The sequence below is a fragment of the Pantherophis guttatus genome, chromosome 4 (assembly GCF_059756535.1).
Source record: "Pantherophis guttatus breed Tessera chromosome 4, ASM5975653v1, whole genome shotgun sequence".
NCBI lineage: Eukaryota > Metazoa > Chordata > Lepidosauria > Squamata > Colubridae > Pantherophis > Pantherophis guttatus.
The window spans coordinates 140,676,540-140,692,072 of NC_142066.1; the positions used below are offsets into that span (position 1 = coordinate 140,676,540).

The 15,533-nt window shown below is 38.3% G+C and overlaps 1 protein-coding gene across 7 annotated transcripts in view; it reads right to left on the minus strand.

Moving 5' to 3' along the window:
* EPC1 (enhancer of polycomb 1) overlaps nt 1-15,533 on the minus strand; it is a 126,735-nt gene that overhangs the window by 42,756 nt on the left and 68,446 nt on the right. Inside the window, exons 1-2 of one of the 7 annotated variants that reach the window (XM_087892999.1) lie at nt 14,173-14,753; nt 7,889-8,029 (exon numbers count right to left, since the gene is read on the minus strand). The exons of 3 other annotated variants lie outside the window; for them this stretch is intronic. Coding sequence is in view for 1 of the 4 variants with exons in the window: in XM_034402602.3 (XP_034258493.1) it covers nt 14,173-14,325 (153 nt within the window). In the remaining 3 variants the exon portion in view is untranslated. Of the gene's footprint in view, nt 1-7,888; nt 8,030-14,172; nt 15,098-15,533 lie in introns of those variants that run through there. 3 more of the 7 variants (XM_087893000.1, XM_034402602.3, XM_060683953.2) reach the window with 3 other exon arrangements.

Below are 15,533 nucleotides of genomic sequence, written 5' to 3' on the forward strand. Positions count from 1 at the left end.
TGCATCCCATTTTGGCCGGCAGGCTGTTGCAGGAGGCGTCTTCCCCCCCCCCCCAAACCTGGCCTGTGGAGGAGAACTACAATGCTGATCTGGCCCTTAAATCCAGTTTGACACTCCTGATCCACTCTATACCTGTGCATTTGTTTTTTCTTGCCTAAATTTAGAAACCTTACTTTTCTCATCACTGAATTTCATTTTTCTAGATAGGGCCCAGTATTCTATTCAATTTAAGACATTGAAGGTTGTGTAAATGTCTGATAATCTGAATGATTTGCAGTCTATCATTACAAGAATCATTTTTGTTAAAATTGTTGGTTTCAGCAATCCTAAAAATAATAATAAAAAGCAGCCAAACACAAAGATTTGGCACATCAAGCACAGACATCTTATTATGCTGTCAGTCATCCAACTATGTATTAATGTTTTTCATATACTTTACTGCCATAACTCCCCCACCCCTTTCTCCCTTTTTGTCCTTGTAGACAATGCAAATTGCAAAGGAATCAAAATCTAACATCAGGAAGCAAATCCTTTCACTATGTGAAACCTAACTACATCTCTATAAAATTGAGTAGATAAAATATGAGTTCAGGAAGGTGGATACAATTTACAGAGCAGTACATAGCAAACCAGGTCTTCCAGAACAGGCACTTTAGAAATACAAAAGCATTATGGTACATGAACCCTCTTGTATCTCTCTTCACATATGCTGGTGGAACAGTACAAAAATGCAAGTTTATGAAACTCTGTTTAAAGAGCATTTTATTAAGGATTGAGTAGGCACAATCCATTATAGAATTTCACCAGCAAAACAAATTGAAAAGTAGCATAGGTACTTTTTGCTTACCAACAGTAATTGGGATTGGGAAATCCATCATTAAATGACATTGTTGTAAGGCATAATATCACCCCCAAATCAATTTACTATAGCAGTTCCAGTTGCTGTTGTTAGGTGAACTCCTCATAGTCTCCATTTGCAATCTCCTAGTTGTTTCCCCATTGATTTTGATAGTTGGAAGCTAGCAGTGAAAGTTGCAAATGACAATCACACGATTGTGGGATGCTGCAACTCTCATAAATGCAAGTGGTCACTAAGTACCCAAACCACAATAATGTGATTCCAGACAACAACTACGAGGATCTGTCATAAGTATCCCTCATTCGGCAGTCATTAACTTCAATCACTGAATGAGTGGATATTAAATGAGAACTACCTGTACTATATACTAATCATCAGTCCTGTAAAGAGTCCACAGAAGTTAATTCATCTCTAAGGATTTGTTTTTACACTTGACTTGACTTGAGTTGACACACGTTCTTCAGGCATCAAATGTCATTTCAAATACTAACAAAAGGATCACGCTCATCCACCCCCTGCAATCTAGTATTGGGCATATAGAACAATATTTTATAGTATAAAGAAATAGTTTTTATCACTCTTTTGGTAATTAAAGTCACCCACACTTCTCTCACAAAAACAGTAGGAATATTGGGGAAGAGCAAGTAATTTTTATAAATTTATTTTACATTGTTTCCAGATTAATCCTTGATTTACAGTCACAATTGGGAATGGGACTTCCATCACTAAACAATGTGTCATGCCCAATGTTGACCTTTTTTTTTTTTGCTAGTTTTTAAGCTAATCACAGTTGTTAAGCAAATCTGATTTCCCTCACTGAATTTGCAAATGACAATCAAATAATCCCAGGATGCTGCAACAATCATAAATACATGCCAGCTGTGTCAAGTGCCTCAATACTGATCATGTTGCAATGGTTGTATGTGTGGGGACTAGTTGTAAGTCACTTTTTTCAGCCCCATTGTAACTTTGAATGGTTGTAAATTGAGGACCAATAACTGAATTTGTCCATTCCTTATATTTCTTCTCTATGTAACATACGTAACTTTCAAGTATTAATTGCTGAAGGGATGATTCCTATAACATTAATTCAAGAATAAACATTATGTTAATGATTATAAAATATAAAAATATGAAACATTTATCTGCATAAATAAGACCTAAAATGTAGTCTATTTTCTACACAAGTCCTAAAATTAGATAAATGAGAACTCAAATGCATAATGCATATTCATAGATTTATTGAGGAAAATGAACTAAAACTACGTATTGTGTGTAAAAGTATATAACCTTTGGTTTCAGTAATTGGGGAGTTGGGCAGCAATCATTGCAACTAAACACTTTCAATAATTATTGATCAGTCCTGAACACCGGCTTGGAAGAATTCTAGCCCATTCTTCTACAGAACACTGGGATCTTCGTGGGCTCCCTTGCATGAAGTATCTGCTTCAGGTCCTTCCACAACCTTTCTATAGGATTAAGATCGGGACTTTGATTTGATCACTCCAAAACAGTAATTGTCATGTGTTTTAACATTTTTTGGTCATTGTCTTGCTGCATGACCTACTTTCCTTCTGTGAATTTCAATTCATAGACAAATACAAGAAAGACAACACTTTCTTGTAGGATTTGCTGTTGTAATTCAGAATTCATAATCTATCAATGATGGCAAACCCTCCCAATCCAAAAGCAGCACAGCAGGTTCAAATCACAATATTGTCAGAGTTATTTCAAAACTCTTTAAAAATAATTTTGTAACCGTTTCCAGCCTAGTGAGCATTAATAACTGTTTTTGGAGGAGAGATTTCCCATACGATAATCATCCTTTTGATTAAAAAATGTTATAATCCTAAAGGTTTACACCCCCTCTCATCCCAAAATAAGAATCTTTGACAATTTTTGACTCACTTGTTTGATTGGGTTGTCTGTATCTAAGTTTAGGACTTGCATAGAAAACAAACTAAATTTTAAGGCAATATTTATGCAGAAATATTAAAAATTAAAAAGCTGGCAGGAAAACTTGCAAGTTTCTCTGATAAGTCCCAACTATCTGCCTTCCTGTCACTGCACTACGCCCTCCTTTTCTGGACCTCTATATACTTGCACATACCCATCTACCCATCTATCAGTGGTCTCCTTCCTCAGCTTTCTTGTGCTCACATATCTGCTGCACCTTCCTTCCCTAACCTCCGTATGTTCGCATGCACTCTGTGTCAACTTTCCCTGCACTTATGCTGCACTTCCCCAACTTGTGCATAATCTGTAGCATCACCAGCACCATCCTTTCATTTCTTACCTGGGACTCCTGTTTAACGAACATCTTGGATCATAACAACCAGGACTCTTGGATTACCACTAAGCAATGTTGCCATGTGACATTGTTCTTTATGATAGCATCACTTAGTGATGGCAATCCTAGTCCCAATTATTGTAACTTGAGGATCACCTGTACTTGTAAAGTAATCATCTTTACATGTCATCACGCCCATCATTCCAGGAAAGATTTTAAAACTTCTGGTGGCAGGGAAGAAGTATTCAATTGATCCAGATAATTCATTCTGCATGATCTCTTTGATTACATATGAATATTTAGGTAGAAGAGAGCATTTATAGCTCAGGGTTGAAATGAAGAGTCCTTGGTGCTCTCCGAACTTGACTCTTTTCTTGCAAGACGTTTCATTATCAAATTAGATATCATCAGTGCTATGATCATTTCAGACAATTAGATCCTAATCTGGTACTCACTTTGATATGTTAATTATAACCATCACGTTTATGGAATCTAAGTAGTCCTTGACTTACAATCATTTGCTTAGTGACTATTCAAAGTTACAAAGGCATTAAAAAAAGTGGCTTGTGGCCATTTTTCACACTTTTGGTGATTGCAGTATCCCCATGAGCACATAATCAAAATGTGGATGCTGATAAATGGTTCATATTTATGACCATTTGTGACCATTATGCAGTATCCTGGGGTCATCTGATTACCTCTTAAGACTTTCTGAGAGGCAAAATCAAGGGTGAAGCCAGATTCAATTAACAATTGTATTATAATCGTAACTTGGTATTTAACTACCAACAACTTCAAAACTTGTTGAATTTGGTACTCAACGCATTTTGACACAAAAAAGTTATCCTGGTATGCATCATTTTTTTGGTACTCAACATGCTGCAATAGGAAGAAAAGAATAGCCATGGAAAACAGACAGGAAGTTGGCCATGTCAGGAAGGTTGCTGAAAAAGGAAGTGGAGGACAACGGCGAAGGACGGACAGGAAGGCAACCCCACTGGGAACATCACTGACATAGGAAAAGGGACATACAGGAAGTCCTTCCCAGCCAAAACAAAGGGTCATGTGATATGGGGAGTTTGTTTGGTACACTTTTTAGTACTTGTAGCACCTCCCACAACAATTAATCATGAGTATTGAGGTACCACTGTACTAATGTAACAAATGCAGTGACTCATGCAATAACTGTGGCAAGAAAGGTCATAAAATGGAGCAAAACTCACTTAGCAACAGATGTTTTGGCTCAATTGTGGCTGAAAATCAAGGACTATCTGTATATTTTAAAATTACTGGATCAAAAATGAAATTAGTTGTATTTTATTGGGAAAATGGAGTGAATGATTGTTGTAAATGGTAAGAAAAATTGCAGGTAGAATTATATCACTCTTGTTTAAAAACTTGTAAAGATGGAAAATTGGATAGAGAAATGTTATGATATGCAAATGCTGGTAAAAGTGTAATGGATAGTGTGTGGTTTACGGGTAGATCTTGCATATTGAATGCTTTGTGCAATGACAATTTGAAGTTACAACAGCGATGAAAAATATCTTTGCAATGAACATGCTATTTAAAAAGCAATTTCTGTGAAATGTTTGCTATTGCAGTCAGTTAGTATGGGTCATTCTATGCATAACTCTTCTTTTCTCTCCTCTGCCTGGCAGAGTGAGGTATGCAATGGGAAATATATTGGCAGTTTTCCCAATGGCTTCCAGATTCAAGCAATATAAACAAATAACACCAGATCATTGTTTTCCATGTATATTCCCCATTGTGTGCCTGTTTACTCACAAACAATTCCAGTCCTCTTAATTATTGCAGCACTGGGGTAAAAATTTCAAGGCAGCGGAGTGAGAAAAATTGAAATAAAATCATAAGCCCAGTCACAATCATACAACTTTCCATTTAGTGACTGCATTACCTAGTGACAGAATTGCCAGTTCCAATTGTGGTTGTTAAAGAAAGACTACTTCTCTTGGGAAGGACATTTGTTTGTCAAAAGGACCTAAAAGGGTTGTGTGTAAGTATGTACATTTGCCCCTGAGGTACTTGGAAGTGAAAAATGGATATGTCAAAAGAAGATGTGGCCAGGAGAACCTTAAGATAACAACTCTTTCCTCTACGCTACTCACTTGTATTGGTGCACTTTATGGGGTTGCTTTGAAGATTATTTGGAAACTACAATCCAGCATAAGCAGCCCATTTGTTAGTTGGCATATAGCAATAAAAGCATTTTACTTGGTTCTCATCATCTTTTAGATACAATTCAAATCACTAATCTTGACCTATAAACCTTTGGTTGCTTGGCACCTTAGGACCCATAAGATTGTCATCTCCGGCCAAATTCAACATCTGATTCATTCATCCTTTTGTAAGATGCCTGTAGTATGCAATAGCCTTCCACTAGATTGTCCCATGTTATTGGCTTTTTGAGCATTTTTATAAATTGAATTGTTTTAGAAAGCCTGTGATGAGTTATATGAAACTATCCATTTATTACTGTTTCTTGTTTCATTTTACAATGTTTAATTTTATATTATGGATGTTTTATTGTACTTTATTGCTATTACATTGTATGGGGAAAGCAGTATGGGTTCAGGAAAAGAGCCTTTTTTGCGATGGCTCCCACTCTTTGAAACATTGTGCCCCTTGACATGAGATCCACCCCCATTCTCTTCACTTTCCAAGAGAGGCCTTAAAACCTGGCTCTGCCTATTGGCTTGGGGCCCTGGTGGAAGTGGCCCACTCTGGAGTGGTTAAATTAAGAAGACCTCACCTCCACCCCATTTATGTATGGGTTCCTTTCTTAAGTTTTTGTTAACTTTTAATATTTTAATGTTTATAACTTGTTTTATGATGTTGTAAGCCACCCAGAGTTGCTCAATAGTGAGATGGGTTGCATATAAATTTAATAAATAAGTAAATAGAAACGTGGTTAACCACTGAGAATTTATGCACAAGGCACCTATAGAAACTAGTGAATAGCTAGATATATAAGTGAGAGTTCAGTATGTAAAAATACTGAAGTTGAATGCAGTGGGTATAAGAAATTAAATAGTATATGTAGGTAAAATAAGAACAGGGCCAAGAATGAAGGGTTGATGAATGAAAATGATCTGAATATAGATCTGAGTGTCTATGGAGAGTCTCAGTCATCCAGGTCATGGTTGTCCCAAAGGTGCTTTTTCAAGAGGCAACTGGCCTTTCTGGTTCTTCTTTGAAGACATTTTGCTTCTCATCCAAGAAGCTTCTTCAGATCTGACTGGATGGTGGGAAATGGAAGGATTTATACTCCTTACAGACAGCTAGTCATCTGCATTCTTTTAGTGAGTCGTTGAGATCACCTGGAGGTTTATCTGTGTCATCCGGGTGACCTGAGTAATGCAAATTGGTGCAAAGCCTTCTTGAAACTGTTGAAAGGACTGTGTTGTAGATTGGAGATAGATGATGTTGTACCCCACCCCCCGAGAGAGGGCTGTTCAATTTTGACATAGATGGCCTCTTTAACCCCTCTTTCAAACCAGCAATCCGCTTGGCCCAAAATATGGAGTTTGTTGACTTCCAAAAGAATGGCCTATGTTTTTTAAATGCAAATGAACTGCTGAATCTAGTGCTGATGCTGTTTGTTCTCCTATGTTGTCCCATGCGCACAGAACAACATAGGAAAACAAACAACATCAGGACTAGATTCAGCAGTTCATTTGCATTTAAAAGACACAGGCTATTCTTTTGGAAGACAACAAACTCTATATTTTGGACCAAGAGGATCGCTGGTTTGAAAGAGGGGTTAAAGAGGCCATCTACATCAAAATTGAACAACCCTCTCCCAACAGAGAGGGAGGGATACGACATTATCTCCAATCTACAACACAGTCCTTTCAACAGTTCCAAGAAGGCTCCACACCAATTTGCACCACTCAGGTGACTCTGATGACACAGATAAACCTCCAGGTGACCTCAATGATTCTCTAAAAGAATGCAAATGACCAATTATCTGCAAGGAGTATAAATCCTTCCATTCCCTACCATCCAGTTAGAGCTGAAGAAGCTTCATGGATGAATGGATGAGAAGCAAAATGTCTTCAAAGAAAACCAGAAAGTCCAGTTGTCTCTTGAAAAAGCACCTTTGGGATAGAACTGGGTGATTAAAATGCACAATAAGAATAAAACCTGAATTCCAAAACAATTATATGAAGGATGACTGTATAACAAAAGGAATGAGATGAATCCATACATAGATGAATGGAGATGTAATCATAAAAACTGAGACTGAAAAAAATTAAAGTCAAAAGTTAATGTGTGAAGTGGTTTAAAGATGTGATGGAAGCAAGAATGGTTTGCAAGGACAGAAAAAGAATAGTGTTAGCATAAACTGGATCCATCTATTTATACATCTATTTTGTTTAATTTCTTTTGCTCTCTATTTTTTATTCTTCTTTTGCACTGAGCATTGCAAAAGTCAATAGTGTGATGGTTTTCTGTAACAAAGTCACAAAACCATGGCGTACAACCCACAATAGCTGGATTAAGTCAACATGCCAAACCACATTACAGTGTTGCACGAGGAGCAAACTCAGTCACTGTAATAAACTAATTCTGCCTATTTATTATGATTCATTTTATTATAAAACATTTTACAAAATGCCACCTTTATTACAAAATTAACTGTTACTATTTAAAGTATCCACATTTGACTGAAACAGCAACATTAGTTTTTATTGTCTGTAACTATTAACACATACCTCAAATTGTTACATGAAATGGTAAGATCAATCCACAAACAAGGGGCTAAATGTCAAATCTGCACACAGAAGGAAGAAATTTATTGTCTGATGTTCATTGGCCTCCATTTATTTATTTATTGGGTTTATATGTCGTCAACTCTGTACAACAAAATTAAAACATCCATGGTATAATATAGTATGTAAGTAAAAACATGCATGGTTAAGTATAAAACAGTATCAAATCACAGATATTAAAATGTTCACAGTAAGAAAAAAACTCCAACCCCCCAAATTATAACTATTAGTATATGAATCACACATGCTATAGGAGAGAACTGCATGACTATTAATCAACCAGCAAGATGACATCAATTGTCAAAGGGCTTTCAAAACAATTCAGTTTTTAATGTTTCTCAGAAAACTATGGGAATAGAAAGGTTAAGTCTGATTCACAATATTGAAGCCATTACATAAAAAAAACCCATTGTCATTGGATCCACCAAATCTCACAAAACGCAAGATATTTTTTCTTGAGATGTATATACAAGTGTATCAGTTCTAATTGGAGAACAGAGTTCTGGAGATACCTCAGGGCAAAATAATAAAGGCTTTATAGGAGATAAAGAACACTCTGAAACCTATTGATACAGCCGATACAGGGACTTAAGAAAAGGTATGTCTTTTTGGTAGTTATCACCTGGTAGTAGATGGGCTGTCATGGTTTTTACCAATTGCAGGTAGTTTTCAGAGTGTTAGAACTCATTTAGTCCAGAAGATATTATGTCAGTGAACAAGGGATGCATAGTAGGTTTTTGAGGATATGTGTAATGGATACTTTATTTTGTTGATGTTAGCCTTTGTTGTGAATCTATCATACCATTATGGAGTTGTAACACCAGTCTCAAAAAGAATAGCAGTCCACCAAATGCTGAAGAAACCTTCTATAGATCAGTAAATTTTCTAATTATCACCCATTGCTTGATTTATGCAGCTGCTCTTACAAGTGACTGATTCTGAACTACTGTTAATCTAGATTCAGCCTAATTTAAGATAAAAAAAAAATCAGCCATAGTCATCTTGGCTGATTAACATCCTGTAAGAAAAACAATAATTCACTTAAACTTGATCTCTCAGTGGCTCTTGATCAAATGGTTCTCTCTGATCATTTCTATGAGTTAGATATTGGTGTACTATGTTACACTAGTACTGCTTGTAGTGACAGGCCTCAGACAGTATTACTGGCTAACAGGGCCAAGGCTGTCAAATGCCACAAACCATTATCTTTATGAAACTGATTGAGGCAATTATCAGAATTTTCATGGCTTGGTATCATCAATAATATGCTGATATATTAATTTATTTGTAACATCTAACTTGAGAGGCTATACATGTCCAGAAGCAATGACTGGATGCAGTGATAAGACAGCAAAGGGGCCCCCAACCTCCAGGCCACGGCCCACTATCATGCCTTCAGTCTTTCAGAACTGGGCTGTGGGCATAGTGGGCAAGCACCTGTGCTCATCCCCACTTGCACAAACAGCATGCAAGCGCTCCATTTGCGCAAGCAACGAGTCAGTATGCCTGCCATTCATGCAAATAAAGTTGTGCATGCGCTTGCAAGCTGCTCATGTAGAACCATCCCCTCTCCCCTCCCCACTGGTCCGCAAAGTAGGAAAGGTTGGGAAACCCTGATATAGTGGACTTAAACTGCTGAATCTTGCAAACAGAGATTCTTGTTGTTTAGTGTTTTCTGGGTATGTACATTTGTCTGTTCTATATGGGTTGCATTAAATCAGAATGAACAGAGAAGTTGGAGCTAGAATCATCAATGTCATTGAAAGCCTAAGTGGTCAGAAATACCATTACCAATCTTGATGGTAATATCTTATCTTGGATGGAAATAATCCAGCTAGGTTTTCATAAATAGTTAACCTTATATTTTGATTATTAGAGCACTCTGTTATACTTAATCAGTTATAGCTGGTAAAAATGTGGTGGCTAAGTTTTTCGTGGGCTGTTTACCTTTGAATTTATTGTTTCACTGCTAAAGCTACTGTACTGACTGCCAATTTGCTAAGGAGTGAAACTCAAGTTTGTTTTTAAATATATACAATTCTAAGTATTTTTGTACCAGTATATCTTCCCATCTTTGAAGAACTGATGCCTTTACAATTACAATTCTGTTTGATCATTTAAAAAATAAAATAAAAAACAGACATAGTGTATTTGGATTGGACTGTAAGAATCCTGTCAATTAGGCAAAGCATGGTTTAACATGTGAAACCAATCATTATTGTCACATAGATAAAAGCCTCAATTTAAGATATTGTTGGGGTAAACTGGTTCCTTATTTCTTTGCTTACTCTGTCTAGCTTCCAAAACTAAGGAGAAGAATTAGATGGAAGCACTTGAGGAGATATAAGGAATTAAAATCCTAATACTAATGGAATAGGGGGAAAAAATTCTGCAGTGCAAAAAAAGATAATTGAGCTATATGTTCCATATTTAAGACGCCTCATTTATTCACAAGGCTATTTTGCATATTCAAATTCTTAATATTATATTCATAACTCTCTCCATTCTATCTATTATAGGAAAATTGGACTGTTGTTGAAACTGATAGCAAATTCTCCAAATAAAGAACATCAAGAATAGCCCTATTATTCTATTGGCAATTGAGAATATCTGATCTCATATTATTTATTTGAATTAAATGTAAGTCATCACGATTGAAACTTCAGTAATTTTATTCTTTGCAGTTATCCTGTTTATATTGAAACACAAAAAACGTATTCACTTACTGTGTTCCTCAGAAAACAAGACATAGTCTTATTTTCTTTTGGACTTGAAAATAAGCACTTGGGCTCCAGGTGGTTTTACTTTTTTTGAGGTGCAGCAGGCCAGCTGGACGCACCGTGGACGCACCATCGCCTCCATTACGAACCTTCAGCGTTCAGAATGGAGGCTTTTTGGTGAACAGGAGGAAAATGGGGATGGGGTTTTCCCGCCTGTCATCCATTCCTCAAGCTCAACACAGACTGAGGAAAGAATGATAGGCAGGAAAATCCCGCTCCCCATTTTCCTCCCGTTTGCCAAAACCTCCCCAAGTCTTCCAAAAAGAGGGAAAAAGCAAAACACTGGCCACTGAGCTGCTGGCTTCAGGGAAGTGGCCCAACAAGCAGAAGCGCTGCACCCAGAAAGAGAAGGGAAAAAGCAGTATTTGCGCTGCCCCAAGGGGCCAGTAGGCTGCAGCCGGACAGTTGCCCCCTCGTACTGCCTCTTGTGCTGGCCATGCCCATTGCCCCGGCTTATTTTCAGGGTAAGGGTAATATTAGGCCCATTCCCCAAAAATTAGGGTTGGTCTTATTACTGGGGTGGGTTGTGTTTTCGGAGAAACACAGTAGATGCTATAAACAAGATGAGAATGACAACTGATTATTAATTAAGTTTTAAGAAGTGAATATAAAGCTGCATTTATACTGACCAATATATTAACCCTGGATACACTTTCTATATAAAGCATAAAACAATTTTGAATTTCATGTACTCTCTACAGCAGTAAACGTAGTTGAGATGTGTATCTGGCAATATGCAGACTTGTACATTAAAACATGCTACTGTAAATATAGTACTATAGAATATTAATAACAACTAGATCTATACAGGAAACATGTGGCAATAAGTTAAAAAAGCAAGCAAGCAAGCAGTGATCTAAAGAAATCAAGCCAGGTTATGGTTAAGGGGGTTCACGCATACAGGTCATATTGGTACATAAGCACAGAATATTTATCTTATCCAAGGTTACTATGCACAAGTAGCATGCTAATAGACAAAGCCTGATCACTCAAGCAAATTAAATCAATCTGGTGGAGATAATATATTATGAAATTTAAATCCTAGATCTTGATTTGATTCTCAAAGAAACATGTATTTTCCCAAATGAGAAAGACACCAAACAGTGGTTAGAATATCTACTGTAAACAACCAGAAACCCTGAAAGATACATGCAGGACAGGACAGTAATAGTTCCTCTAATTTTAGTTGAAAGAATGGGTAAGACTTGGGGATAAAGTTCAGAATCTGGTGTATTTTTTGTTATTACAGTTATATGTTCAGGAATTGATTCTACATTATGTAAAAGGAGATGGTCTTGGCCATGGGCAACAATTATTTGTGGATGTATTTGAATTTACTGTGGCATTCATTTACTATATGGCCAATTTTTGAAACCTATCTTTGTCACAGCCTCTATTTTTTCTTCCTTCTCCTTGCTTGTGGTCTTATCTCAAGAAAACCACTCAAACTGCCGTCAGCATTTGTTTCTTCTAAGTTGGCTAAGAATTAGTATTCTTGGAAATAAAGATGGCACTAGAAGTTTATGATTTGCAATATATCAGTTTTCCCACTTTTAATTAAAATGAGGGTAAGTAAGGTGCCTGGTAGGCTAGTGCTTCCAGTGATAACTATCTGAAAATTTTACTCTTTTCTCACTTCCAAATTTCTCTTCTGAAGTAGCTTGGCCAAGATTACTATGTCCTTGTTCCAGACTGTCTGTGGACCTGTCCTCTTGTAGACATACTGCAATAATATGTTGAGATGGTTCCTAAATGTATTGTATTATTTATTATTATCTATTTGGTTATATTCTACTTAATTTTCTCTAAGCTTAGTTTGTTTGTTTGTTTATTTATAGTAAGGTTTTATGTTCTCACTTTATTCAGTAAAATTCTTTAATCCAAATATTGTTCCATATGTATCAAGCTATTTAGCCAAATATAGCTTATATAGTTAAGAAAAGTTCTAATTTTTACAGACAGCATTTTCTTAAATATGCTAAATTTAATCAACAGGAGTTTCTTTAATTGTTATGATCAATTTCATATGATCTAACATAAGAAAGTCTTACTAAATTTAAGAGTCTTAATATCTCTGCAAACATATACTATCAATCTATTAATTTCTATCAGCAGGACCTGAAGCCTAGTGAGTCAGTGCATCTCTATCTATCTAAATGTGGGCAGCTGCACAAATTCAGGATAAAAGAAATCCAGCCTAATTTTTAGTTCTCAAACTTACTATTAACCCAGTGGTCTCAAGGAAAAAAATAGAAGAGAAAAACTAGGTCTTTTCAAATTGATATTAAGTAGATTTTACTAAAAAAATAAGTTTTGAATATGCACTACATATATGAATTAAGTAAAACATGCTTTTTCTTCATTTAAACACCAATGAGACAAACATGTTACCATTCAATCTTTAAACACTTGATGCCAAGGATACTGTGATACAATCAAGTATGATGCATGTATTAATATACTACTAACTTTTCTTAAGTAAAATGCGCCATTTATGTGGTTTATACAGTTTGAGATTATGTACTTCCTATATGCTAAAGAAATTATATTATGTACATTAGTAAACATGATTATTACATTATGTTAAAAGATGAGTATTTTACTGTGAACACTATATGACTCCTAAATACTGTTTCTGCTTTTATTGCTGCTCACCTCAAAACTGAATTAAATTAGTGCCAATTATCTGGCTTAAAAAAACAAAAAAATTGGTGAAATGACCAGACTAATTTAACTGATTTTCTGTATTAGTCGAGTAGTCAACAAGCCAATTTTATTTGGGGAAATCATTAATATATTTCTAGGAGGCTCTTCAGTTAAATAGCATCAGCCAATAACCAGGTTTTTCATCCCATTTCTTCCTGTAAACTGAACAACTCGTCTTTATTACTTACCCATGCAGTGCAAGAGCCTACCTTCTGTCCCATAACTTAACTGATAGTTACAGAACTGACAGCAGCAAACCCCGGACTGGTAAACGTCAAAACCATCCATGCTTGTAGCCTGACCACTAATAGAATACAAAGACGCCACCTAGTGTCCAATGAGTGGAACCTCCGCGCCGTTTCAGCTCGCATTCTCGCAGCTGCTGCGGTACTAAGGCCCAGCCCAACGAACTAGAGGCATTAACAAAATGGCGGCTGCCCGCCGAATCACGTGACCCCTTTGTGCCTTTCGGGAGGCTGAGGGGAGCACGGCAGGCGGCCTTTGCACTCGAGTCAACATACACAGATATCTTAGGAGGGCATCCACAGGGAGGGCAGACGGGGCTATTAGGGTTCAACATCACCCTCTTTCCATAGGGGGAGGGGAGGAAAGAGGGAGGAAGCGGGGAGAAAATGGCGGCCATTTTGTGCTTGCGCAGAGGCGATGGTGGGGGCCTGGGTACAGGGCGATGGCGGGGCCCGGCTCGGCCGGAGTAGGGACGGGAGGGGGTCTCTCACGTACCGACTCCTCTTCCTTCTCCATGCCCGTGGGCATCTGCGGCACGGCCCGGTTGATCGAGGCATACTCGGCCAGGTCGGGCAAGTCCTCGCAGCGGAAGACGGGAAGCGGCTTAGACGCGTCCAGCGCCCGGGCCCGGAACGACAGTTTGCTCATGTTAGTCGTCGGCGGCTGCAACTGCTATGGCGGCTGCTGCTGCTCCGGAAAAGGGGGGGGAAGCAGCGAGAGCGCTCCGAGCTGAGAGCCGGACCCCGCCGAGAGCTCTCATGGAGGGACCGGGGCTCCCGCGGCGGGGCGGGGCTCGCTCCGAGGCGGGTCCCAGCGGCGCCGGGTGGCGCGGCCAGGCTAGGGTGCCGGTTTCTCTCCTCGCCGCTCCTGGTCTGCTCAGTACGCCACGGCCAACATGGCGGACATTAAACCTCGACTGGCCGCCTCTTTCAGCCAACCCCAGCGCCACAGCCATTCCCACACTGCATCGCGCAAAAGCGCGGGCACGGCGTTGCTGAAGAGCGCGCGACGCGAGCACGAGAAACAGGCACGAAAAAGCGGCGGTTTTGACACTCTCGGCGGGCCGAAGTAGGTCTACTCTTTCCCAAAGCACTGTAGCTGTTCGGGTGACGCTGAGGCACCCACCCCCACCCCTTCACACGCTGGGAAACGAGTGAAGGTGGGACGACTGCATCACTGACGCGTGGAGGAACATACGGGGGAGAATACACGCCTCAGCCCTCGAGAAACCGGGAGCATCTCCTCAGGCCTAGAGGGAGACAGTTGACGTGCGCGGCCCGGTTCAGTTTAAACATTGCAGCAGGGAGATGGCGGCTCAATATTCTCTCTAAATCCTATTTTCATTTAATTTTCATTGCTTCCCAAGCCACTTTATTCTCTCCTCTGTAAGACAGGTCTCTGTGACATCAAAAATTCTATAGAATTAACTGACAGGTGTGCAAATCTGTTATACACACTATTTAAAACCGCATATCCCATATTTTAGAGTTAACAGTTTCCAGCAGAAAAAGTTGATCGTCAGCTTATTCAAATAAGACATTATGAAAGAAATGATTATAACATCAGTATTATATTGGTGCTGAGGCTGAGGAATTTCTTGACTCCTTATCATCCTCCTTTTACCTTTATCCTACTAGCACTTGTCAAAAGCAGCATAGCGTTTTTGAGGGGACAAATACATACAAACCTCAGGCAAGCTTCTTAGATGCAACTTTTGCTGCAGTCTATTTCAGCATTAAAGACCACACACCATAGCATTTTCAATTCTAGTTCTTATTTTTATTTATAATCCCTTTCAATTAATAGATCAATAGTCTTCACAAAACCATAATTTGGGATTAAAAACAAGAAATTAA